The sequence below is a fragment of the Daphnia pulicaria genome, chromosome 11 (genome assembly GCF_021234035.1).
Source record: "Daphnia pulicaria isolate SC F1-1A chromosome 11, SC_F0-13Bv2, whole genome shotgun sequence".
Taxonomy (NCBI): domain Eukaryota; kingdom Metazoa; phylum Arthropoda; class Branchiopoda; order Diplostraca; family Daphniidae; genus Daphnia; species Daphnia pulicaria.
The window spans coordinates 3,841,113-3,865,777 of NC_060923.1; the positions used below are offsets into that span (position 1 = coordinate 3,841,113).

The following is a 24,665-nucleotide window of genomic DNA, read 5'->3' on the forward strand; positions in this document are numbered from 1 at the left end:
TAATAGAGCAACAAATTTCATAATTTTCCCCATTAAATGGACAGCTGCTCCCCCCCCCCACCTGTTTTTTAAATTAAATAAATGGCGCCTTTTTTTTTATTTTGAAGTATGGATGCAATTGGCAACACTGTTAGAATTTGACAGACAGCTGACTTGTGAATTTGTTTTCGTCATCAGTTTCTTCATCCTAGCCCGATGCTCTAATTTTAAACTTTGCTAAATTAGGTTGATGGCTGACTATTGAACATGTCTTGGCTAACTGATTTGGCCGGCAAGGCAGAAGATTTTCTAGTGAAAATTGACAAGAATGCTGCTGCAGTTGCTGCGCAAACGGTACTTGTAACGAAAGATCGAGTTACTCCCAGTCATTCAAGACGAGACTCAGGTGCTTCGGTTGCTTCAGTTGCTTCGGATTTCTCAAATAATCATGCCCCGCAAAACAGTTCTACTGCAGCTAATTTTAAAAATAGTGTTTCCATGTCTGATCTTTCTAAGGCAGGCAAATCTAAACTTGATCTTGACGCTACTCTTATGGCATCACTAAATGCAAATAGTGATGTGCTGGACGCTTCTAGTGTCAGCACAGCTCCAAATTCTACCTCCTACTCTAATGGGTTGGGTGGGAATGACTTGACCTTAGTTCAAGAAAACAATCTCCTGAAACAAGAGATCAAATCAATCAATCAAGAAATAAGGCAATCTATGCAACATGCTAAACAAGCTCAGAAAGGTTTGTGATATATTATTAACTTTTTATGACTGTTTAAAGTAATGTCCTGTATTTGAATTTTAGAAGCTAAGAATGCGGAACAGCAGTTAAAAAGTCAGATAGCAGTGGTGCAATCAGTCGAGCAGCAATTATCTGTATTGAGGAAAGAGAACATGACCTTAGCTGACCAACTCCTTGACAAAGATGCTGAATTGTCTACCCTAAAGAGCAAAGTAGAAGCAATCCATGTTGAACAGGAGTACCAAACAAAGCTGGAACACATGCAAGCACAGTTGGAAACTGAAGTTAAAAAGAGGCAATCATTCGAAGTTGAAACTAAAGTTCAGTTTAACCAATTGGAAAAAGAGCGTTGCATTTTAATGGGTGAATCACAACAGTATCAACATCAACTTCAGACAGTAAAAGAAGAGCTCGAATCGACTCATCAATCATTTAATGAATACAAACTTCGGGCTCAAAGAATCCTCCAGGTATTATTGATGAAATTATGTTGAAAACTTTTCAAATTAAGTTTCATATTTTCTATAGGATAAGGATAGATTATTGCAAGATATCAAAGAACATAAAACAGTCGAAAGCTTCCAACTTCCTAACGAATTGCTTATGGCAGAACTGGACCAACTTCAACAAGAACGTGATCTTTTACGAGAAGAAACAGCTCAGTCGAATTCTCAATTGCAACAGTGTAGAAAGGAAATCGCTCATCTTGAGGCGAGGTAAGCATTATGATTGTCGAGGTAAGCAATTTTTCAGTTTAATTCTCAAATTATTACTTGCATTTTGAAATGTAGGTACGAGGAAGAAATTCGCCAGATTCGTGAACTTAATAATCAAGCTGAAACTCGGTTACTAGAAGAGCGATCCAAGAAAGAGTTGATAGAGAACGAACTAAAGCAACTAGACGAAGAGCTGCGCTACGTCCGCGAAGATCTTTCTCAACAAAAAGTGCAGTCTGTAGGAAGAATTCAACAACTCGAAACCGAGTTGAATAAAGTGAGAAACCAGTTGACAAGCAAAAAAAACAATTCCACTACGCCTTCTCAAGATGAGTTTGAACAACGGTACGAATGAAGTTAAATGCTCTCCTGAGAGATAATATTTCATGTCGTTCTTTTTTCTTTCGTAGGCTTCGAACGCTGACTGAGACTTTAGTTGCAAAACAAGCAGTTTTGGAAGCAGTGCAGTCGGAACGCAGTTCATTATTGCTTCAGCTGGAAAGAGCTAATAAAGAACGAAGTGGAATTCCATCTGAAACTGAAAACTCTACGCGCGTTCTACTGAATATTACAGATGACGGTAAAGCCATATCAATTTCAAGAATAAGGGGAATGCTTGATGAAGTTTTTTTATGGTTCTAGAATTGGCAAAAGTAACGACAGGAGTTTCGCGTCGTATGCGACATGCCTATTCCAGCTTGGATTCTTTAAATTTCCGTTTCGGGCAGGCATTGCGCCGGCGACCCGCTGCTCGATTAGTGCTCTTTTTCTATGTAAGTGAAGAAATATTAATACTTTTGACATTCTTGATATAAATGCTTTTTTTTTGTTTGTTTTTTAAAATATCTAGATGGTGGTTCTTCATTTTTGGGTTGCCTTTGTCCTTCTCACTTACACGCCAGAGATGCACGAAAACCACACGACTTCTCTGTGACCGAAATAAATATTGCTTTTCGAATTTTTACTATACATTTCCCTTCTGACTTTGACCACAGATCATTTCTAAATTTATGTGATAATCACCTGGTTGTTTAATACACTTTGTTGTTAAAGGTTATGGTAAAATGTTGCTTTGTAACAATTTAAAAGGATATGTTCGTTGCCACAATCTTTAACAATTACAAGCATAGGTCAACGAGGTTACGCAAATGAATAATGAATTTGCTGTTCATAATTCAATCGGTGACACTTTATGTATTTTTTATTCCAACAATAATTTGTGAGAATAATAAATATTGAGGGGGAAATACGAACAGGAAGACTAAATAAATGATTACGCAAGCGCATGACTTAATATAGCAACTATTATAAAGATCACAAACTTTCCGCAATACCAAAATTGTGTGAGGGAAATTATGGTTCCAAATCCGGTAAAGGTTGGAGATAGGCATAACAGTTAGAATAAATTTCACATTCTGCTTGTTCCGACAACGGTGCTGTACTCGAAAAACCAGCGAGTTTGGCATGAATCTCTGAAAAAGAAGGACGATCGGATGGCACCTTCTTCCAACAACCTTCATACATTAGTTGCCGAATCAAACAAGGAGTAGACTTTGGTGGCTCCAGAAGAACGCTGTCGACGATCATTGTTATCACCTATGAGATGCGATGGGGTAGATGGTTATCATTCTGTTGCTCAAGATTTAATTAAATGGTTGAAGAAAAATGGTAAGTACCTCTTCATTAGAGTGACCGTAATATGGGAGGGCGCCCATCGAGAAAATTTCCCAGAGGACAACTCCAAAAGCCCAGACATCCGATTCCCGAGTAAACTTACCATAAAGAATTGATTCGGGGGGCATCCATCTAACCGGCAAAAATTGAGAAGATCCCATCTGAAAAAATTGAGTCAGACATTTAAGTTATAACTGACCAAATTAAAAACATCTAGGCCAATCACTTACCTTGTAGTAATCAGTGGTATGAACATCTCTGCTCATTCCTAAAAAGAGCACACGTCATTTTAAGTATAATCCTCTTAAATTATTGCTATTACCAAAGTCCGATATCTTGATGATAAGATTTGAACGATTACTGCTAAAAGCTGGGTTGACAGATGGCCGTTCACCCACCAAACAGTTTCGACACGCTAGATCCCGATGTACGAAATGCCTTGACGAAAGATATTTCATACCATTTGCAATTTGTTCTGCTATGGAGCGCAAATCCTCCTATAAAATACCAACCGTATTATAAATAGTAAAAAAATTTGACAGTAATAACAATAAAATCAAAAATTTGACAGTGCCTGATTCAATTTATGTCTGCCTATGAGGGTATCTTTATCTTTAGGACTAGGATAGCCGTTGGAGGAACGTAATAGCTGAGCTAGGTCGCCCAACTCCATGTATTCAAATACAACCCATGGTCCGATACTAAACTCTGCAATGATTTAATCAGTTATAGATTTTGTTTTATACAAACATTTGAATTTTAAACTCACCATTGATAACAACACCATGTAAAGCCAAGATATTCTCGTGAGAGAACGAAGCCATCATCTCTGCTTCTCGGAGAAAATCGCTTTGCGCAGTGGTTGAAGCGATTCCAGGTGACGGAGATTTGAGAACTTTGATTGCCACAGCTTGACTGCTCTCCAGATTAATATAGGAGGGATCCGTTGACTGGATTGATGAATCAGGGCGGCGTAGTCGACCGCGAAAAACCTTACCAAAACAACCTTCACCGAGTTCAGTTTCAAGTTCGATCCACTCACGCAAAAGGAGAAAGGAACGGGAGCTGACATTCTGTTCCACTTGGTCGACTATTCTCAAGTAGTCGGTGTTGATGGTTAAGAATTCTTTTGGGGAAACATTCCTACCGAAGCGCAATACAGTTCGATTCCTGTTGGTCATCCTGTAAATTCTTACCCACCTAATCTACTTGATTGAGAGAAAAACTAATCCAATCAATGCCATGATTAGAGTTATGGGCATTGAATAGGCTAGCGCAACAGTTTTCATTGACGAAGAGTGATCTGGAATCTCATCAGTCAGTACAGAAACCGGTAGATGAGCCTTGAACAGTAAACGGAGTTAGTTGCAATATACGAACAAGAAGATTAGTAATAAAATATTTACCTTAAACACGCGAGGGAATAATTTATGCTCATTATTTCGACCATTTCGATGGATGGTAATCAACGTCTTATTATTAACAGGATAATAAGAATTCGTTCCGGACACTGCATTTAGAACGTATAACAATAGCAGATGAAAAATAAAAAAACAATCAGCTAGGTAATGTATACAAGCTCCTAAACAACCGTTTTCTAACTAACAGACTTCGCGAACCATAAAGTTCGTTGTCGGTGCTAAGCGACTATACGATCTCAAACTGCTCTAATAATTTACATAACATTTACTTTAAAATTCACCGGAAGTCAAGATTTTAACCAAAAAATAGTTTTACATAATTTGAACATTGTACACAGTTATAGAATTTACAGCTCACGGCAGCCATGGTTACCGGCTTTCTCATTCCAACTTAAATCAAAGACGCTTTGTACTAAACTGCCCATTCCCGGTTCAACTAGACTTTATTGAGAAGAAGTCATTTCACGATACCGCATTACTCATGGCCTAGCAAAGCTTAATGGACCATTGAGGAGCTGTGAACCGAATTTGGATGTATACCTTATGGTGATTTTTTATTTTTTTCAAATTGCCTTTTAACTTTAAAAATAACATTCTGAGGAAGGTCCATGCTACTTACGCATGCACAACGACCCCATTTAGCCACCATGTAACTATGGTAGGGGATTAGCGACGTAGACCGTAATAAATTTATGACTGACAGGCCTATTCGAAAGCTGAAAAAAATCAATAAGAATCATCGCTGTCGACCAAGGATAAAATTCAGAAATTCGAACGAAAATATGAACCTGATCTTGATCTTTCGTCATTTTAACTTCTATTCTTATTTCCTGTAATATGTACTACTTTGCTGACTGCGATGGAAAACTAGAATTTGCAATTCCTTGGCACGTAACCTAACCCTCTTGGATCATTCATAGCCTACTGTTTGTTCTAAAGTCGGGAATAACTCACGTGTCACAATGTGTCGCAGACAAAAAGAGATTTCAACTACGTTTGACAGAGCACGTACTCGACGAAAGTACAATATCCCAATGTCTACAGAATGTATGACGTTACGTCTACAATATGCAACATCTCTCTTTGTGAAAAAAGTTATACGAAAACCAAGTTTAGCGTAGCAGAGTAGGCGATAATTGAAATACAATTCACTTACCGACTTTGCGTGGGCAGGGCGTATCGGATCTTTCTTGGCTGAAATCGTGAGTGCAAACACAAATGAACGATCCATCGGGTTGTTTACGACATCCAGCATCCATTCCGCAGCGAGCTGATTGGCAATCCGGAGCACCTTTCATCAAAGGAACTGATTGATTCATTTCCCACGCTGTTAACGACCGCGAATAGAGCAACGAGAAAGTAACCAGCAAAAATTAGTTATGAGAAGGTTCTCGAGCATGTCGTGTAGGTTGACTGTACTGGCTACAAGCTATGCGCTCAGTCCTCTTTAAGGTGTAGGCTACAGCATCCTGATGGAATAGATTTCCGATTCGACGGCGACGACGCGAACGACGTGAAGAGATAGACCTCTGAAAACGAATCACAAATTCATAAATCATTGTGCACATCTGAAGGTTGCATTCTACATAACAAAAATGTTTTTTAACAAATCCCATTCAACGCTTATGACGTCAAACACACAAAGGTTATAGTTATTTAAAAAAATTTACTTGCCTTTTTAAGTAGAAAATCGGAAATAATTTTTTTACGGGTCATTGAGTCAACTAGGGAGGGTGTTGAAACATTTGGCGACGAACCGATCACCAAAGAAGACGAACGATGAGTTTCAGCACGATCCCAAACAACAGAAATATTTCATTCGGAATTTCGGCCAAGGCCAAGACCAATCTGGTCGCCCATCTCGCATTATTTCCAAGAACTACAAGGCGTCATGTGGATCGGATTACTTTTATACCCAAACGAAATCGATTCCGTTCTACTGATGATCAACATTAGGAAAAATTATGTCGGGATGATCGTGAAACCAGAAACGTTCCCTCTCCGCATTCTAAAACTTCTAATGATGGTGAGCTAGCGCTCAAACGTTTCATGATCAAAGTTAACAGCAAACTTCGTCAAGTCTCAGCTATTTTAAATTGTCCCCAACCTTAGAACAAAAGCTTCATTTTATAAAGGACTTGAAACATAAATCGCACCGGCATGGGGTCTCTCTGCAGAAACGGTACGTAGGTGTAACTACTAGAAATAAAGGCTTTGTTAAATTCACGTTGCGATGTAATTAGTAAGTTTAAATTTTTCCCAGTTCTTCGCATGGACTCGTTGCTCTATCTCCCACTTAGAATTTGGTTTAGTTTCCAAGAAAAGACCAAACTGTTTTATAACAAAAGACAGAAGTAAAGTTTTACAGCTAGGGAAGATGTCGTTAGCCTACTATTTAAAAATTTCGTACCCAACAATTTCCAGTGCATTTTTTTTTATTGAACCATTTTTAAAAAGTTCAAAGACTAGTACATAACGAACATGAAATTAGATTTTCTTAAATAATAATTTGGGTGACAGTTTTTTGCTGGGTCTGAAGTTTGAAAAAGAAGACGAGCATTGCAAGGCATTTTAAAGTGACTATAGCTAACGTTAAGAAATGTCCGTTGAGGAGACAACATGTGTGAAATTGAAAACCCAATTAAGGGACCTACATTAAATATCGAATATTGTTTTCTTGACGATGGTTCCTAGCGTAGAACAGTTGACAATAGCACGAATTAAGAAGTCGTTGGCGCTTCTATGAAACAAATCTAAAAAAAGGAAAAATACAATTTTAATAAGAGTCATCATCATTTGCAAATATCAAATGAAAAAATGTTTTTACATCGTGCTTTCGGAATTCCGCTTGTAAGCGCATCACATTTTAGACAAGGAGGGAAATTTGGTGCTGAAGGTGATCGCCCATACGACAAAAATCGACTGGTAACGTTTGTTTTACCAAACTCTGCAAGGGAAGAAATAATTAGACATTACAAAGCTCAAACATGATTTTTGCCATGAGTTACCTGGTTCTTTAAAACAAAAGTTGGACAACACACTGTGAATGGAAATTGACTGGTTGGTTGGGATGCAGCTTGTGTTTAGAGGAAACTGCCAGAGCAACTCTCCATTACTTCCCGATATGCCAATGAAAAACTGCGCCTTCAAATCGCTCATGATGACAGCAATATCAGAAATGGCATCATTATTGAGATCAGCAAATGTCTCGATGTCAATTATTCGTAATTCGGCAGCTGGTTTTATTTTTAAATCATCTCGTGGAATTTGAAAATGCCACATTAGAGATCCTACACATAAATTTAAAATTTAACCATAGAGTAAACTGTGATAATTGGTACTGGCTAAGAATGCCTTACCTGTAAGGGAGTTTAATGCTGAGAGACTTTTAACAACAGGGAACAGCAAACAGTCATCAACACCATCATTGTCCACATCAATCAGGGAGCAATTGAGATACTGAATTGCTTCTGTAAAATTTTTCTCCCAAACTAATTTCCCATCTGCAGCTCGGATGCCAAGCAAGTTATTTGATTCATTACTAAAGCAATATGAACTTGAAATGGAATGAGTAGTTTTGCTGCTTAACAGGATCAGCATTTCCTTTGACTTGCTAGTTAGTGACGAAGCCATTCCCATAGCCTGTACTCCTGATGTAAAAATGTTTAAAATCATTATTTCAAAGAAAACCATGCACAATTATTCAAAATACCTTTTCCTGTCAAATTAACTTCCCAATCTTTGGTTTTCACACTATGTGTAGCTTTGCAAGTGTCATATTCACAAGGTAGAATCCACAAGAAGAGGATGATGAAAGCCACACAATTCACTATTGATAATGCTAGAGCGATCTTCCTCCCCGCTGACATGGAAGGTTTTTCCATTTGCTGGGGAGCAACACCACCTGAATGATCTGTGGAGAGAAAAAAAATGGCAGTCATATCGAAAATGTTCAAACAAACGCTCTTGTTCTTGCATACCATATTGAGGAGATTTTTCGTCGAAGTTGAGAGTCGATGAGTTAAAAAGTTCACTCTCGGAATCTTCACCTTCATTGCTAGAGTGTACTTGTGGAACTGGCTTATACATATTGCACGAATATAAAAAGAAGTAGACCGGTGGATTCAAAAGTAAAAAGCATTCGTATTGTGACTAGTCTGTAGGAGCCTTTTGGAGTGTCAGCAGACGATCAAAACAAATCAATTTCTCATTAATTAGGAGGATCGGCGTTGCCAGACCATTCCACTGCCTCTTATTTCGGTAATTCGATATGCTTCTCGACTCTTTATTCCCTGACAGTGACAGAATTCGAACTACGCAGAAGCTAATAATTTATCCAACAGCAAATTATTAATTGTATCTAAGTTCAAAAAATCTAACAACCGATTTCCGCACAAACTTTTCAAATGACGAATAACTGTCGCAAGAAGAATATCTGTATTAGAAATCGAACAATTTTCGCTACACACCAAAGTGTGTAAATACATGAGGGAACAAACGCAAATGAGGAAACGACGCATTGTAAAATATAACAGCACGAAAAAATAAGATTGATGAGCTCGGAAATTTCAAGCGAAAATACAGCTCAAAAGACGTGCACCCCAGCTGGGCATGTCAACTTTGCGATCCGAATCATAGTCGATTACCAGATTTTTGTTTGCCTTTGAATCCTTGCCTACACTACTGGTCTTCTTATTCAAGTTATTTATCTCTCCGACACGAAGGTTGGTCTAAAAACAAAACCCAAAGAATTCAAAACGATCCGAAAAGAATAATTTAAATCGTATAGAACTATTACCGTTGATGCAATAGATTCCTGATAAAAAGGCAAGGTGCGGTAAATCGAGTGAAGTGTTTCGTTTGTTGGACCGAGTTCATCCCATCCGTGATCGTTCAGTGCTGATATCTGGCAAGCACAAACCAAATATCGTTCATTGAAATGAATAACTCAATCAAAACCACATTCTTTACCTGATTGAATCTCCACGGCTGGTGGACGATACAACAATTGAATCTGTACGCAATTGTTCCTTTAAGACACAAATAGCGCTGAATTTCTCTATCGCACGCGGCTTGTTCACTGAAATTGACCGTATTCCGGCGCGTGAATAAAGCTGAACGAATTCTTCTGTCCCGTTGAGACTTGGTTATAGCCAAGACTAACTCTTGCTCCGTCAACACCATTCTCGGTTCCGACCTATAATAACAATATTCGGGTAACAAGCTTGGCTTCAAACTTTGTATCGGTCGCTAAACGTAATACTCTCCGCAGTAGGCTATAGACTAATACCCACGAGATTATAGTATACGGATATTGTGTACGACTCCACCCTCTACTAAACTTTTTTTTGGCTTCTGTTTACAAAACAGAAAGCAGATGGAACAAAAAGAAAAAAGAATAACAAGCTCCACATTGTGATCTGAGACGACTGGTCTGAGGAATTTGACTAGCAAAGCGAAAAAGTTAATACTTTTTCCAAGGAACCGTTACACACAATTTATGATGCCTTTTGTCAACCTTTCGTCGGCAGCTGGTTTAGTACTCTGGGAAAAAATGGAGAAACATGAACCTTATGGACTGTGGCTGATGTATCAAATACGTCGAGGAAACGAACAAAAAGCTAAGGCGTTGACAACTTAAGTAGGCTACTGCTTTAGTGGAACCCCATTCCACTATTTTTGCTACACTAGATTCACACTTGTTCAAATAACAATATTTACTACCTATATCAGCATGCTTCCAGCAATAATGTTTCCCAGAACAGAAATAAATCCCACACACACCCACACAATTGTCAAAATACACTTTCTCAATATCCTTAAAGACATGTAAACAACAACTACTAAAAAAGTCATGATTCTCAACTTACCAAAATGTACTGTGTTTGCTTGTTAAGTTGTTATCGAGATATTCCTTGCCGGCTAGCTGCTCACTCGAGGAGAATCAACACGTGCCAGGCTGCCAGCACTGGAACGTTTTCAAGTAGAGTGGGATATGTTTTGTGAATTTTTCAAAACCGCAGTAGACACTTGATTACAAGCCACCGTTATTTTATTCTCTCACGATAGCAACACTCTTTTGAGATAAAACGTCTCAATAAATACCGTGACGCAGTTTCACCAGCACATTCTTCCACTCAGCTGTTTTTCACACTGATTTGTGCAATATCAGCCAAGGGTTAAAAGAGCCTGAGGCAGTCTTCAAACCTAGTGGTAATATTTTGCAACAGTTAAATAATATAATAAAAACCAAAAACTTAAAAAAAAATAATAATAATTGAAAAAAATAAGCATGAAAAAAAAGACGAAAAAAGATGAAAAAAAGAAATACATTTTATTGTTGAAAAACTCATACATCAAAACGTTGAAGACATAAAGAAAATCCATGTTCTTCATATTCCCGACGTGTTACCAACTGAGAAGAAAATTGAGGATCTTTAGTTAAGCTACATCCTCCTCGCCAGGCATCTGTGACTGGACTATAAGGAGATGAAAGATGAGATAATGGGTGATGGTTAATGTCGCTTCAAATAAATGAATGGTAAAATATTATATTTTACTTGGATGCCATGTTGATGCGGACTTCGCACTCAGCCGGAGCCATCGTCCTTACATCTTTTTCAACCCTTTCTTTGAAGTTGAGCAAAGAACAAGATCCGCCGATCAGCAAAATATTTTTGTACAAATGGCTTTGAACTTCGGAAGGAAATTGTTCAATCACGTGAACAATGGCTTCGGATATTCCCATTTGCTGGATTCCAATGTCAGAGGGATGAAACAACAGCTCTGGGACAGCGAAACGTTCGTTATTCATCCTGATAACCTAGCAAGACGAAAAGTGTAATGTATTATAACAATTGAACACACACGTCTGACATCAGCAAAAATTTCAGACCTGTTCGCCGGACCCTGCTTCGTCCTTTGGTCGCACATAGCCTCTACGAATGGTAGTAAAATCAGGAAGAATGTAATCTACAACGAACGGATTGTCTTTTCCTCTCTTTTGAGACAACGCCATATCGCTATTAAAATCTGTGGATACCATACAAGTGTCTTCTTTCAACTGGTTGATTACGTACGTTTCATCCATGACATTTAATTGCCTGTAAATGGCGTTTCAAAGATATTCTTTAAAAAAACTTGTCATTTATTTATAACTTGTGTGTGAAAGTTACCTATAGGAAATAATGTCTTTCAGATGATTGGTTAATACCTTGCCGCCAATTTCAATCCTATGAACAAATTCTGTGATTTTCTTTCCCTGTACATAAGGGATTAAGTGTGTGAAACTGTAACCACAGTCTACCACCAAGCAGCACAATTCAGTAGGGTTCTCTTTTCCATATTTGTAGGCACTCAAAGTTCCAGCTGTAATAACATTAAAATTCCATGAGGAAAAGATTAAATTAATTAACCACAGACAACTCACGGTTAATTGTCAGGAGAGATTCACACTCCACTTCTTCAAACCAATATTCACATATTCCTTCCTGAATAGACTGGAAATTTAGATATGGCTGAGTCAAAACAAGCGAAGTTGAATTGATGTGAACATTAAAGCAGTCTTTTCCCATCAAGTAATCCCAAACATCTTTCTGAGTGTCCCAATTAATTAGATAGCCCTAAATTGAAACAAATATAGTAAATTCATTTTCATAAATTGTGAAGTGATTAAGTGGCTACTTTTTGAACAGGGAGTATATAGAAGAGACCAGAAACATCCCGACATTCATCAAGCTGGTCACCAATGAATGGTCGCCTTCTTTCACTTTTTGCTTTCATTACTGCATTTGGCATAACACTATTGAGGGTGGATACGGTTTATAGTAGACGAAAAAATTATGAATAGTCTGTTATATTTACCGGGGTTCTGCATTATTTGCAAAACCGGCTTTGATGTTGAATCCTCCATTATCCAACACAAAAATGTGCTTTGCAGCCATTGTTGATGCTAGTGGGAGAGAAGGAAATGTATTTTGTATAAATATTAAGCTGTTACAATAACTTTTTACTAAATCAAAACATACATTATTAGTTTTGGAGTAAAATAAGAAAAAAAACCTTTCAAACGCTGCGTCGAAAAACAATAATAACAAATGAGCAAATGCGCAATTTAGTGAAGTTGTCCCAGTTTTATTTAATTCGTTCATTGTTAGGCTTCCGAAAGAACAGGGACTTTTTCGGGTCGACAATCAAGTAGATTTTCGATTTATTTAGCTTCATCAATATTTATGCAGTTTATAAAAATGAAATAATGCGTCACTGTTATAAATTTACACCTAAAATGGTTAGGAAAGAATTTGCATAAAAAGAAAATACGCAGGTGCTATATTGATATATGTCGACGATAGGTGAGGAAATATGAGACCAGTTTATCGTAATATGACATCCGGAATGAGATCTATATGTGACGGTGCGTCCGCTCAAAGACTGAACGGGCCGGTAATTATTTACCAAAGTTAAACTATCTCTTCCTTTTAAAAGTCTAAATTTCGATAGCTGTAATTTTTTTTTTTCGGATAATAGTATTAAAACAAAAATACTTTAAACATGAAGGAATCTCTACCTGGCTCTCGGAGATAGTGATGGAGTCATCAAAAACAGTCCAGATAATTATTTCCTCACATCCGGGCGTTGTAAAAGAACCGGAATAGCGGAAGAATGTAGTGGTTCGAGACGGTAATAAATCTTTAAATGAAATCAGATTTACCAGTGTCGTTTCGTCACCGTCTTCGTCAACTTCATTCAACTGATCAACGACAGCTCGGAATGCTGAATTAATCTTTTTCCCTACCTTTGACATTTGTTTTAGAATAACTCGAATAATATTAAGAAGATTAGCTAAATTAAAAAACCTTAATGAGAACACCCAAAACGGCCAGACCTTCATCGTATTTCGTCGCTTCGGAGAACGATCCGTATTTGGTATTATAGTGAACCAAGTGAAGTTCAGCCGAATATCTTTAAAAATAATTTAAAAATAATCATAATTTCCACAAAACATTAAAAAAATTAAATTAAATGTGCACTTTTTAGATTTGATGCGATGCTCGCTGCCGTGCGATGAATCATTTCCCCAGTGAAAGTGAAATTGAACGAAATTGTATCGATTTGATAATCCGCCGCCGGTAATAAAGGGTATAGACTCTGCCGGAATGCTCGAGGGAAGGCTAAACAACACTGCGCAAGCCACAATATAAAAACATAAAACATCAATAATAATTTTATTCGTGTATCCTCTTACCTGTGTGTCCATTATTGGTAACAGTCATCCGGTCGATGTTTCCGTAATTACCAAAGTAAAATTTCGGGTAGGCTCTCAAAGAGGCCGTCTCAATGTTGATTGGCGATTGAAGGTTACTGCCACATGTTGGAAATGAATGTTGCCAAGCCTCTGGGTCTATTAAAAAAAATTAATTAATTTAATACAAAGGCTTGAGATAAATAAGTCTTTACCTGTGTAACTCCAGGATGAGATAGCTAGATAATTTATGAAGGAAAAAAAAGCAGCGTAAAGTGAAAGTGAAAATTTGTTCTTGTAACAAAAAGCTTTAATGCCAACCACATTTATAAAAAGACATGTTACCCCGTTGTTTTTTAATTTCCCAATGTTCAATCCAAGGATTTTCATGGGTGCGGACCATGATGTTAGGGTTGATGACTGCTTGGTGATTTTTACCTGTGGTTTTTTGTCGAATAATCAAGACATGGCAGCTTGTTATTGCGCAGCTCGGGACACAGTAGTGGTGACCTTGTTATTATTACCCTTTGTCGGTCTCACGTTTCTGATCGGCGAGTTGTTGACAATCTGCAAAAAGCTGCTGCACACGAGGAATGCCAATATTATGTGTTTAAGCAATAATAAATTTTCGGCCATATTTGAATTATTGGCGCCAGTAATTAATTTACGTCGCGATTAAAAATTTCGTATCTTCAGACAGAAGAAAATATTTTTTGTATCCTTGGTTTCTTTTTAATAAGTGGCACAACTTAAATTTCAAATTGAATTACAAATTATCTGAGCCAAGGTATCACAGCCCCAAGTAAACAACGATGATGCTTGTCAAGCCTAGATATCAACCCTTCTAACTCACTTTTTCATCAGCCACCAAATTTGTTTTATTCTCAGAAATGACAATTTCACATACGTTTGAACAGGTATAGAGGAGTCGTCCAAACGTCGTTGTTCAATTTATTTTAAAAAGGAAAGAAGCTGTAGGTTAAATTTGGATAGGCTCTCATCTATAGTCACCAACTGGTACCATCTTGCCTTCTGTACTAAAGGCTAAAAATGTTGACGCTTTTTCCTTTATTAGTAGAGAACATGTGACGTAAGATGACAGAAAACACGGGAATCAGTTCGCCATATAATACGTGTTATGTCTTTTTTAATGGCTGTTGTTAGATACAACAACTAATAAGAAAGAACATTTCGTACGAATTAGCAGGTGCTAAAAGCTGTTTGAAAGCTTCTAAAACGTTGTATCTATTATTAAAAGCTTTTAAAGAAAGGTTGCTGGTTTCCATAACCACGCCCAGTTTTGGGAAAACCAACTCCCACGTCGAGATCAATGCGGCACATTCAGAAAGAAAGAGTTATACAGCTGTCGTGAAACTGTAGAGAAATCGTTAATTAAATAAGGAATGGTACAGCTTAAGTCCTTATAAAGTATACCAATAAGGAAAGATATAACCTTCTTGGAAATGGGTTTTCGATATAACAAGTGGAGCGGTGCTGATCTGTTCTGATTTATGTTACGTATCGTTTTTTGTTTTTGTTTTTTTTTTCCTATTGATTTCACCTTGAAACCATAAGTGATTCTTCCAGTGCGGTTAACAGGTTACACCCTTAAGCTCCATCGATAAAAAATATAATACTTTGCTATATGGGATAAGGACACTGAGTGTTATTGATGTTTTGGCATCCGAACGCTGCCAAGTCAACGAACCGTGATGGCAGTGAACGTAATGATACTTGCGACTGTAATGGCATTCGATCACCATAAATCAACTGGTTCGAATGTAACCCTGACTTGTGTTATCTCTGCTTAGTTAAAAAAAACGAACAATTCTTGGAAAATGTGGAGCAAATTTAATGTAAAACGCGCTGCATGGCTGAATAAATTCAGAAAATCGGGTTTTCTCAAAATGGAATCAATTTAGAAAAAGCACAATTTACAATTATAATCGCATTGGATTTTTTGGATTCTTGGGAAACGCAAATGAATCAATTTTGATAAAAACAGATAACATAATAACAACCTTAATAGTAGTATACGAGAAAAATTGCGAATTGCTAAATTCGCCCACGTTAAAATTTTTTACGGTGATTAGAATGTCATTGTTCCCATTCGAATCAGGTCATCATTTCATTTTATCGCATCATCGTGCAAAAAAATGTATTTTTTTTTTGCGTAACCCCCGTTAAGTCCGAACGTAGTATTTCGCAATTTTTAATTCTTTTTTTTCTTTGACAGTAAAAACTCGTCAGAGTAAAAGTTCAAAAGGAAATCGGACAGGTTTTGGTTTCCCTATAATGAACGAGGTTTATTATGTACGAAGCGATAAAAAAAACATGATCTATACTATAGTCTAGAACCATTTGATTATATGAACGTGACTAGCGAAAGCTGTAAACCAAGTATTTTAAAAAAGAATGCCACAAGTGAAAGGGAGTTACCTGGTCCGAAATTATTTCCTTAATTTTAATCCGATTTGGAGTATCTGTATTCAACATTAGTGGCCGCACTATTCTACATGTTTCCGTATCTGCAGCGAAGGTGAGTACTAACGAATAGCTCCAATTTAGAACAATCCGTGAAAGTATAAGAGCCACTCACGTATATTTTTAGTGCGGCTAACTTTCAAGATGGTGAAGTATAAACCGACACCGCAGAGCAGGGTAAAAACAAGTCTAACTATAAATGGTTTTAAAAAATAAAATCAAACGTGTAAAACTCTTTGACGTTAATAGAACATTTCTCCTTTTGACAACTAGCGCCAGTCCATTTTCCATGGGAAATTCTTGCCAGTCATTCCAACAAGTTCTATCAGAAGTTATACAGCTCTGTGTTACAAGCATTACATAGTCCATTTTCTATCAAGTAGGTAGCTTTCGAAATCTAGCGTCAATCTATGAGTAATTTATACGACAAGTCTAGACAAATGGATCGTACCCAATCGTACGTCAGCCAAAATGTTGTTGGCGTATACTAACTTTCGACCCAAGGCAATCTTATTGCTGTGTCCTCGCTCTTGAATTTCTCGGTATAAAACCAGTCTCACCTGAAAATGTAGAAATCACGTCTTCGATTAATGCAGTGTTGCAAGTTTTTATACATAAATTCCAAAGCGCACAAAATTTCAGCTGAAATATTTGTGGCGCTATGTACACATTTGCATATCTTTTCTAGCTCTCCTATAAGGTTCACATTCCATTCGGTTTACCCGGAAACGTCTCACTCTCGTAACACATAGCACTGCTGGCCAACACCCATGCCACCACACATATAGTTTTAGTAAAACCCGTAGGCAAACATACGCCAACCAGTATACATTTTTCGGTTTTTTTATTAGTTGGAATGTAACCGTGAAACAATAAACATTTTACATTTATCAAATCGATTCTATATTAAGGCTGTGATTGGAAAATGTGCCAAGTAATCTCGTCGTGAATATACATAGTCTCCCGCAGCGCAGAATGCAGAAACCCGCCGTGTTCTCTCAACAGAAAAGAATCGGCTGTTAAAAATCAATTGAATGGAACACAATAATAAGAAATCGATTCCAGTCTCCACGTGTCTGTGGTCGGCGGTCGCACTTGGCCGCTGATCCGTGCGCCCCACATCAAAGTGACTATACGGTGGGAGCCGCTCAAGGCAAAACGAGAATTTGATAATGAAAAGTCACGTAGGCTTTTACATCCGTGTCAAGCGCGATTGAACGTCGATATGAACATTTCGTAACGCATTGAAATTTCAAGAGTCAGCGTGATTAGAGATTTATTTGAATCACGATTCGGATGTGACAATAGATGTATAGAGTTCAAGATGGGCGACAGTTGTCGCCAACACATTATAAAATGCAAATAATAATTATAACGTGAAGCAATTGAATTGCAAAACGATGGAGTCATATTTTTGGATCCGGTTGCTAACGATCAGCTTTTTCTTTATTCACTTTCAAATCCTAGCATTCCTGCAAGGCTTGTGGAAGAAATGTTCATGGTCAAGGTGTTGCCCTGTTTGTTATTTGTTTTGTTTGGGGTTCAATTGCAGTTTCTATCGTTTCCTATATTTTTTCTTTTTTCCTATTTCAGTTCGATTGTTATACTCGGAATTCTAGAATGCTTCTATATCTTTACCATCGAGTCCCTCCTTTCCTATGAAACGCCCTCTAATATTAACAATTATTAACGCAGTCTAACGATAAGGTGCTGCGTAGATAAGACACGAGCTCAAAATGTTATGCGGAATGAAGCGAGAAATTGTTTGATACATTCAAAGTTCTTTTTCTTAAAATGAGAATTCTTGATGCCAAGTGGAGCAGTTTGGCACGCGATTCCGCCGTCAATAAAAACAGGTTATATCGGGTCTATAGAATTATCCAAGAATCTCAAGTTGCTGGAACAACACCCTGGCCGACTTGAATTTTTTATTGAGGCGAAGGGCGAGATTGACTCAATTGAGTTTTTCCGTTCTCCGAAATTGCCCTGTAGATTCCATGACGACCTTGGCCATATACGGTGTTAGCAACCAAATGAAAAGTGAACAAGGGCAAATGTAACATACCACTAAAAAGGCGCGAGTGTTATCTTCTACACTAAACTGAAGTTGACACGTAAAAACTGTTTGTCTACATTTGTTACAGGTGTATTTATTTTCAGCGAGGTAATTACATGCAGACAATCAACCACACCAAATAATATGTTCAGTATAGCACGCGGGTATTGACAAAGGTGACAATAAAGAAAGAAAAAACAGAATAAAAGAGAGATTGAGATTATTTTTGTCAAGTTGGATGGGTTGGCATAAATTACAGGACGCTGCAATAGGAGAACTGGCTGCACGGGATCGATTTCATTCGCTAGCGATGACACAATTGTAATGTTTTGAATGACGTTTGAGAAGCCTTAGATGATGTTATAACAACGATGGGGCTACCGACTTGTAAGCGAAGCCCATCAAGCACTTGCTCCACTTGTAAGCTTCTGAAAACGGAGATGAGGTGATGGGCCAGGATCGGGAGATTTCGCAGCCAGTGAAAGATCGGTAGAAAACGGTGCGTCCGTTCACGGGCAATGTCGGACGGAAGTTGTTGACCATATTGAATCCGTCGTCACCTTGCAGGGACCTGAATTTGTCCAACTAAAAATTCAAAACAAAAATAGAATGTCATGCTAGATACTTTCACTCGGTAAATTCGATTTTGGGTTGTTTGACATGTTTCAATGTCCTTGAAGTTCCGAGAAATTTAAAATCTTACAGACGAAACGCCGTGCACAAGATCATTGAGTCAAGGACTAATAATTCCACATACCAGTTTTTAATCAAATAAAAATTTAAATAAATTTTTAAATAAAAGTCCCAACCTGCTTTTCTGATATTTCAATCGGATTGTCGAAAATGGTCCAGATGACAATTTGCTGACAGTTTGGCGTAGTCAACGAGCCGCTGTACCGATAAAACGACGAAGTCCGCCCGGGTAAAATGTCGTTCAACGCCACCGGTTTTCTCAAAACCGTTTCATCACCATCCTTGGAGATTTCACCCAGTTGCTCAACCAGAGGCTGAAACGATTGGCTATCACTCGGGCCCACCTGAGTGCGTGTATACAATCGAAGCGTTTATGTCACGATCACGAAATTATTATTATTTTTTTTTCTCGTTTCTGAGTCTCTCACGACGCTATTTGTTTGTGTGTGCGCGGGTCGTAGAGCGAAAGAGAAAACGAGAAACGCCCTGTACGGCAATTATCATATCACCTTGAGAAAAATACCCAAGACGGCCACACCGTCAGAGTGTTGACTGGCTTCGGCGAACGATCCGTACTTGGTGTTGAAATGAACCAAATGCAGTTCCCCGGGATAACTAAATTAAATAGAAACAATTAAAAATATTGGCTTGTTTGATTGGAAGTGGAATTTTAAAATTTTACCCTTTTGATTTGATCAAATGTTCGCTGCCTTTACTCGATTCACTTCCCCAGTGCAGGTGAAACTGAACGAAGGCGAACGTGTCATCCAAACCGCCGCCGGTTATGTGAGGCATTTCTTCCGTGGGATAGTCGGGCGGTAAATTGTACACGGCTAAATGATTTAAAAAAAATTAGATCACCATGTTTTTCACGGTCATGGGGTTTTATTTTAAGGGGAGGGAGGGTTACACTAACCGCTATGTCCGTTGTTGATCAACTCCATGCTAATGAGGTTTCCATAATTGTGGAATGTAAATTTCGGGTAAGCTGTCAGGACGGTCGATTTCGGCTGGATGTCGATCGGAGATTGCTGACTGCCACCGCACGTCGGGAATTTGCTGTGCCAACCCACGGAGTCTTTTCATGAATATTAAAATTGATTAAAAAGGAATTCATTAAAAAATTATTATATTCATTTATAAAAAACAAAAATTGGGGTTCCCCTTTTTTTAAGGGAAATCAATCCATTTGTGTCCGATTTGTTGCAGAGATTGTCGTTTATTTAAATAAAAGATAATGGTAAAAATGATTCACCCTTACCTTTATGAGTCCACAAAGGTTTGGCTTCTATGGAAAAAAGAAAAATAGAACAAGTTCAATGAGTATCATTTCCTTAACTGCAAAATATTGAAATGGGCTTCGGAGAAACCCGTCATTAATATTCAGTGAAATTATGCATGCATCTTGGCCAATAATCTCCAGTGACAGAGGATGCCAACACTTCCGTACTGGTAACCGACATATCACATAATTATTGCACAGTTGATTGTCACGCGTATTCGAGACGGTTCGGTCGATTGGCCAACGCCTTCCTTATTCAAATGAATTTATCTGAAAGCATTCTGGCATGTGTCTAGACTGTGGGAAACGAAAATTGACCACATACGGCCGTCATTGACGCAGGCCAACAAGTTTATGGCTTACTCTCAGCAAAAAGCGCTGCAAGCTCTTTAAGCGCAACTGTTTCGTTAAAAATATTCAAAACTAGCGCTGACTTTTGTATCTCCTGAATTCGATTGCAACGCACGCGGTTGTAAAATATAAGGACAAAGAATTTGAGGACTCGATCTCCAAAGATGGTCAAGCCAGTAGCCAAATATTTTGACTCGTTTTGTCTATCAGTTTTATCAGGATCATATTTTAAAACCGTAATAATTTCTACAACAGAATAATTAGCGCGACAAGCCGCTTCACGAATTTCCTGCATTGTCATGAAAAAGAAATGTCTACCGAACTTATTAAGTTGAAAATGAAACCGGAACAAATTGGCGAATTGTATACAAATCCATTCCATCAGTATAAGAATTCTTGGCCCAAAAAATTTCGGTTAGGATAATGAGTACCGGTAAGTAAAGCTACTCAAACAGTCGTTTTTTCATTAATCACATCTACTGATTTCACGTTGAACGTTAATTGGGAAATTAGCCTTGATAGTTCTACGCCAGTTGTCTTGGAACGCCGCCCACACACTCCCGCCCTTATATCTAAATACGCGGAATTTTCGATTGCTTAACTGAAGTTAATTAACCAAGATTTTAATCTATCCGTATTTACGTTAACTATTAGCAAGATCAAATATACTTACGATGGGGTTTCAAACTAAAGTGTTCAAACGCCGAGTCGTCAACTTGTCCCGCGTTCGCTGGTGGCGAAGTTGGCACGTCCGACGGAATAATAGAACTGGTTGTGATCGCGGATGTGGCTGCCAATTCAGGAGCGTCGGTACTACTTGTTGTAGTTGCTACTGTCGACTGGATTTTCTCCGCAGCTGTTCTTGATGATAGTGCCGTTGTTGTCGATTCCGGTTGCAAAGTATAGGAATAAGTCGACGGTGATGGATAAGCATTTTCTTTTGGAGCCGCTGTTGACGGAGTGTAAGGAATCCTGGTGTACGGAATCGCTTCCGGAATGGCCGGATTCGCCCTGGCTGTTGTAGGTAAGAATTCCGGTGGTACGAAAGGCTCTCCGATGATGGGGAAACATTTGGTGGGTGCCAATAGTCCCAAAAAGACGACGACAATGGCAAGGATCGCGTTCGGTCTCGACACCTGCATTGGCAACCAAAAGGCGGAAATCAATTTTTAGAAACACTTTCACCGTCATCAGCTATGCAAAATCAAGTTTGCTGTATAGGAGACTTGAACGCGCTAGGTATGTATGCAACACGCTTCAAAATATTACCGAGAATACAGCCAACATTCCTGAAAATTGAACAAAAGAGAAGGTCGTGTCCGCTCAAAAGAAAATTCTTGGAAAGTTTTGATCTGCCGTTGGTATAGAAGCGACGTTTCACTCTTCACGCTATCGTTGAACAATGGCAAAACGATAAATCTGAATGTAAAATATGTGCACAGAAGCTTCCTGGCTGCGTGGGAGAAGCTTCCTCGTCGATGTCCAACGCCCGAATCAACCAGACTAGGAGCCCTCCATTCGGTATACTTTCATTTGCAATTGAAGATACACGTCAAAACTATTGGACCACCCTTTTTTATCCGTCGTGTTGCCTCCTCTTTCAATTCGCCTATACATCCCTTTCGGTCGACCGAGCTAGTAGTAGTAGATATACCGCACCTGACCGGTTTCAAGATTTGACCAGCCGGAGAAATAACAAGGCCCTGAGCAAATAAATTACCCTATCACGGTATCATCAGATATGGCTGGGCGCTGACTTTGCCAACGGCAAGTCCCCATAATACCTGGGTACCTATGACTGCATGTTTCATTAAGTGCCAATCGTAAGTTGGTACATTGGAACTTATGGGGCTAATAATAACAAGGTAGTAGACCACATATAAACCACTTTTCCTATATCCCAAAAGTCTAATTATGTCGTACGCAACAACCTGTGTATTCGGTCCTTTGTTATGATTCTCTCGTGAGCTCTATGGAAATTATTCTCACGAAGAATATAGATACAGCGTCGCTCAATTATGCATAAAAGGGCGGGGTTTTGAATCAAATATAAAAAGACTCACTTTCCTTGGGACGCCATATTTTTATCGCTTCCGAGATCGGCAACGGTTTGAAGGTCTTTCCCGTGGCATATATAAATAGACCAGGCAGCCGGCAAACAACACGCAGCCTATAATCCTGGTCACGACCGCAATCAACAGACCCACTTCAACTTTGCGCGACCCAACACCAAATAATATTTCGGATCGAAATGTTTTATTATTCAACTCTTCACACCCAAAATGAGCCATTCTTACGTGTTGGGTTTATTTGTACGAATGAGTTCAATAAGGGCGATATTGCGTCATGAATCCTGCGGATGGTTCTTTGTCAAGGCCAATCGAGTTTGATTTGAAATCGGTTTTAAGCTATAAAGGCACTACTATGCGTTTACATAATATTTGTGCGACTGCTGAAAGTATATCAAGTCAATATGATCTACTCACGAACAGCTGGGCTATAAGTTTAAGGTCACCGAGTCAGGAAATGATTGCTAGAGGCGGTTAGAGGTGTGGCTGCTATAGGTTTTTTTTAATATTTGGAATTTTCTTTGTTATTACGTTTCAGCAGCTAATCAACCCAGAGTAGCCCAAAAAAAAAGAGCGGCAAATCAAATCGCATAATATCAGCTGTATGTACGTCATTTCGTTTGGTAACGAACTGGTTGGCAGTTATAAGAGCGTAATTGATAAAACCGAAAAATTAAATGCGCGGAAATTAATAGAGTTGGGAGAAATGAAATTTTCTGGTAGCAGTAGCATTTTCTGTTAGCGTGACATATTAACGATAGAAAGAGGAGGTGCCAGTATGGCCCCCTTTTGGACATACAAATTGTGAGATATAAAACAAGCCTGATGAGCAGTCGCTCTACAAATGAGTTATTTTTAACCCTGAACAAAAACGGCAAGAGAAAACTTCTAAGCAGTCAACGAAGTAGCTCAGGAATAATCGTACTCCGTAATAACGTTTTATAACCAACGTCATCAAATAGTTAAAACAGGAAGAATAAAGAGACAATTGTCCTACCTTTAAGTCGGGGAAATTCACAGCCAGGCATCCGCAAGTACTCCATCCTCAGTAAAGTTGACGCCAGGCAGGATTGGAAAAGGGAGTCATCGTGAATGTACACACACCTTCACATCCATGGGTGTACACGAGGACAGAGTTTTACCAATTAAACTAGGAGCTGTTTATCTAAACAAATAAAAAATGGGGTTACGAGAAAAGTATTGCAGAGACAACAAATAAGGAAAAGTTAGAAAGAAGGCAGCGAGTAACCCTTTATTGAAACAGGATTACTCAAATTTTACATGTAATAACCTTTTATGCAAGTTTCAGGCACTATTAAAATAAACAGCAGGTCACAGGTTAATAAAAGTAACCAAAATCATTACCCAATCGATGATGACACATCAGTATCAGAACTTGCACATCTTGTGTTTACGATGGCTGGCTCAGGCCTGAAATCTGCACAAATTAGGTAAAGGTTAGATAGAGTAAACAAACTCCGCCATGCATCGACAACGAGCATACGTGATAAATGCTAGTCATTGTAGTCGGCCACCAACATTTCACAAATTTGGAAAAGATTTAACTCTTCTGAATAAGCTCCCCAAATCATTCCATTCGTATTCTTAATTCTTAGTTTAATTTACCTGATGAGAAACAGCATAGATTGGAGTCGCATCATCAATAGTTCACTTGAGACGACCACATTTCATTTTTGTCAGCTATTTCTCTTGCAGCCACGTACACGTTTCCATCAAACCAGTGATCCGTTCAGTTTTCTATGATAAAAATATCTGAACCTTCGACTCGACTCGCTCTCTTTTTGCTTTTTCGAAAAAAGGAAAGCAGACGACACGCGCGGTTAAACCGCTTTTATCGTTTTCTGCGGTTTAGATTTATTAGGGAAGGGGTCGATTTTTTGGAGTGGGGGGGGGGGGGGGGTTTGTCTTACCGGGGAATTATATAGCT

General features: G+C 38.5%; 6 protein-coding genes across 9 annotated transcripts; 1 reads left to right on the forward strand and 5 right to left on the reverse strand.

Annotated features, from left to right (window-relative positions):
- Positions 1 to 141: 141 nt before the first annotated feature.
- On the forward strand, positions 142 to 2,503 carry LOC124315226 (golgin subfamily A member 5-like). The gene is made up of 7 exons (XM_046780754.1): positions 142 to 730; positions 794 to 1,200; positions 1,259 to 1,446; positions 1,522 to 1,791; positions 1,857 to 2,026; positions 2,089 to 2,219; positions 2,297 to 2,503. The coding sequence occupies exons 1-7, from the start codon at positions 247 to 249 to the stop codon at positions 2,378 to 2,380; spliced, it is 1,734 nt and encodes a 577-aa protein (XP_046636710.1). The 5' UTR covers positions 142 to 246; the 3' UTR covers positions 2,381 to 2,503.
- Positions 2,292 to 6,876, reverse strand: LOC124315378 (tyrosine-protein kinase transmembrane receptor Ror-like). Of its 2 annotated transcripts, none has more exons than XM_046781025.1 (9): positions 5,961 to 6,876; positions 5,698 to 5,868; positions 4,527 to 4,630; positions 3,890 to 4,463; positions 3,695 to 3,828; positions 3,443 to 3,617; positions 3,351 to 3,388; positions 3,123 to 3,281; positions 2,292 to 3,042 (listed from the first exon to the last, which is right to left on the reverse strand). In XM_046781025.1, exons 4-9 carry the CDS (start codon positions 4,299 to 4,301, stop codon positions 2,800 to 2,802), a joined length of 1,161 nt encoding a protein of 386 aa, XP_046636981.1. In that variant the 5' UTR covers positions 4,302 to 4,463; positions 4,527 to 4,630; positions 5,698 to 5,868; positions 5,961 to 6,876; the 3' UTR covers positions 2,292 to 2,799. The 2 variants fall into 2 exon arrangements, with proteins under 2 accessions (XP_046636981.1, XP_046636980.1); XM_046781024.1 differs by having other exon boundaries at positions 5,698 to 5,832; positions 5,906 to 6,876.
- An 82-nt stretch (positions 6,877 to 6,958) lies between these two features.
- Positions 6,959 to 8,811, reverse strand: LOC124315404. The gene is made up of 6 exons (XM_046781065.1): positions 8,522 to 8,811; positions 8,254 to 8,454; positions 7,901 to 8,191; positions 7,550 to 7,831; positions 7,369 to 7,488; positions 6,959 to 7,294 (listed from the first exon to the last, which is right to left on the reverse strand). The coding sequence occupies exons 1-6, from the start codon at positions 8,628 to 8,630 to the stop codon at positions 7,197 to 7,199; spliced, it is 1,101 nt and encodes a 366-aa protein (XP_046637021.1). The 5' UTR covers positions 8,631 to 8,811; the 3' UTR covers positions 6,959 to 7,196.
- A 148-nt stretch (positions 8,812 to 8,959) lies between these two features.
- On the reverse strand, positions 8,960 to 12,631 carry LOC124315366 (actin-related protein 6-like). Of its 2 annotated transcripts, none has more exons than XM_046781006.1 (11): positions 12,603 to 12,631; positions 12,405 to 12,492; positions 12,225 to 12,342; positions 11,971 to 12,163; positions 11,717 to 11,909; positions 11,437 to 11,644; positions 11,102 to 11,364; positions 10,412 to 11,020; positions 9,513 to 9,738; positions 9,340 to 9,447; positions 8,960 to 9,271 (listed from the first exon to the last, which is right to left on the reverse strand). In XM_046781006.1, exons 2-8 carry the CDS (start codon positions 12,482 to 12,484, stop codon positions 10,891 to 10,893), a joined length of 1,185 nt encoding a protein of 394 aa, XP_046636962.1. In that variant the 5' UTR covers positions 12,485 to 12,492; positions 12,603 to 12,631; the 3' UTR covers positions 8,960 to 9,271; positions 9,340 to 9,447; positions 9,513 to 9,738; positions 10,412 to 10,890. The 2 variants fall into 2 exon arrangements, with proteins under 2 accessions (XP_046636962.1, XP_046636963.1); XM_046781007.1 differs by having other exon boundaries at positions 12,569 to 12,615.
- Positions 12,632 to 12,716: 85 nt separating this feature from the next.
- On the reverse strand, positions 12,717 to 15,625 carry LOC124315402 (carbonic anhydrase 2-like). The gene is made up of 8 exons (XM_046781061.1): positions 14,307 to 15,625; positions 14,128 to 14,220; positions 13,998 to 14,021; positions 13,786 to 13,941; positions 13,571 to 13,721; positions 13,397 to 13,502; positions 13,108 to 13,335; positions 12,717 to 13,040 (listed from the first exon to the last, which is right to left on the reverse strand). The coding sequence occupies exons 1-8, from the start codon at positions 14,416 to 14,418 to the stop codon at positions 12,807 to 12,809; spliced, it is 1,104 nt and encodes a 367-aa protein (XP_046637017.1). The 5' UTR covers positions 14,419 to 15,625; the 3' UTR covers positions 12,717 to 12,806.
- Positions 15,626 to 18,396: 2,771 nt separating this feature from the next.
- LOC124315322 (carbonic anhydrase 2-like) lies at positions 18,397 to 22,198 on the reverse strand. 2 transcript variants are annotated; one of them, XM_046780924.1, is made up of 8 exons: positions 21,918 to 22,198; positions 21,322 to 21,784; positions 20,277 to 20,303; positions 19,932 to 20,093; positions 19,698 to 19,848; positions 19,525 to 19,630; positions 19,132 to 19,359; positions 18,397 to 18,907 (listed from the first exon to the last, which is right to left on the reverse strand). In XM_046780924.1, the coding sequence occupies exons 1-8, from the start codon at positions 21,933 to 21,935 to the stop codon at positions 18,683 to 18,685; spliced, it is 1,380 nt and encodes a 459-aa protein (XP_046636880.1). In that variant the 5' UTR covers positions 21,936 to 22,198; the 3' UTR covers positions 18,397 to 18,682. The 2 variants fall into 2 exon arrangements, with proteins under 2 accessions (XP_046636880.1, XP_046636881.1); XM_046780925.1 differs by lacking the exon at positions 21,918 to 22,198 and having other exon boundaries at positions 21,322 to 21,790.
- Between the last annotated feature and the right edge of the window lie 2,467 nt (positions 22,199 to 24,665).

Bases quoted from the DNA above. Each gene is read 5' to 3' on its own strand.
- LOC124315366 (XM_046781006.1), bottom strand. From the start codon at position 12,484: ATGGCTGCAAAGCACATTTTTGTGTTGGATAATGGAGGATTCAACATC. The intron at 12,164-12,224 runs GTAGCCACTTAA...GTTTCAATTTAG, and splicing joins ATATACTCCCTGTTCAAAAA to GGCTATCTAATTAATTGGGA. The intron at 11,910-11,970 runs GTGAGTTGTCTG...ATGTTATTACAG, and splicing joins ATCTCTCCTGACAATTAACC to CTGGAACTTTGAGTGCCTAC.
- LOC124315404 (XM_046781065.1), bottom strand. From the start codon at position 8,630: ATGTATAAGCCAGTTCCACAAGTACACTCTAGCAATGAAGGTGAAGAT. The intron at 8,192-8,253 runs GTATTTTGAATA...TTTTTACATCAG, and splicing joins AGTTAATTTGACAGGAAAAG to GAGTACAGGCTATGGGAATG. The intron at 7,295-7,368 runs GTAAAAACATTT...TCCTTTTTTTAG, and splicing joins CGGAATTCCGAAAGCACGAT to ATTTGTTTCATAGAAGCGCC.
- LOC124315322 (XM_046780924.1), bottom strand. The intron at 20,094-20,276 runs GTAAGGGTGAAT...ATTCATGAAAAG, and splicing joins ACCTTTGTGGACTCATAAAG to ACTCCGTGGGTTGGCACAGC. The intron at 19,849-19,931 runs GTTAGTGTAACC...TAAATCATTTAG, and splicing joins GATCAACAACGGACATAGCG to CCGTGTACAATTTACCGCCC.
- LOC124315378 (XM_046781025.1), bottom strand. From the start codon at position 4,301: ATGACCAACAGGAATCGAACTGTATTGCGCTTCGGTAGGAATGTTTCC. The intron at 3,829-3,889 runs GTGAGTTTAAAA...AAATCATTGCAG, and splicing joins ACATGGTGTTGTTATCAATG to AGTTTAGTATCGGACCATGG. The intron at 3,618-3,694 runs GCACTGTCAAAT...GGTATTTTATAG, and splicing joins GCAGACATAAATTGAATCAG to GAGGATTTGCGCTCCATAGC.
- LOC124315226 (XM_046780754.1), top strand. From the start codon at position 247: ATGTCTTGGCTAACTGATTTGGCCGGCAAGGCAGAAGATTTTCTAGTG. The intron at 2,027-2,088 runs GTAAAGCCATAT...TTATGGTTCTAG, and splicing joins ACTGAATATTACAGATGACG to AATTGGCAAAAGTAACGACA. The intron at 2,220-2,296 runs GTAAGTGAAGAA...TAAAATATCTAG, and splicing joins GATTAGTGCTCTTTTTCTAT to ATGGTGGTTCTTCATTTTTG.
- LOC124315402 (XM_046781061.1), bottom strand. From the start codon at position 14,418: ATGGCCGAAAATTTATTATTGCTTAAACACATAATATTGGCATTCCTC. The intron at 13,722-13,785 runs GTAAGAGGATAC...TGGCTTGCGCAG, and splicing joins TACCAATAATGGACACACAG to TGTTGTTTAGCCTTCCCTCG. The intron at 13,336-13,396 runs GTTTTTTAATTT...CAAATGTCAAAG, and splicing joins TTTTGGGTGTTCTCATTAAG to GTAGGGAAAAAGATTAATTC.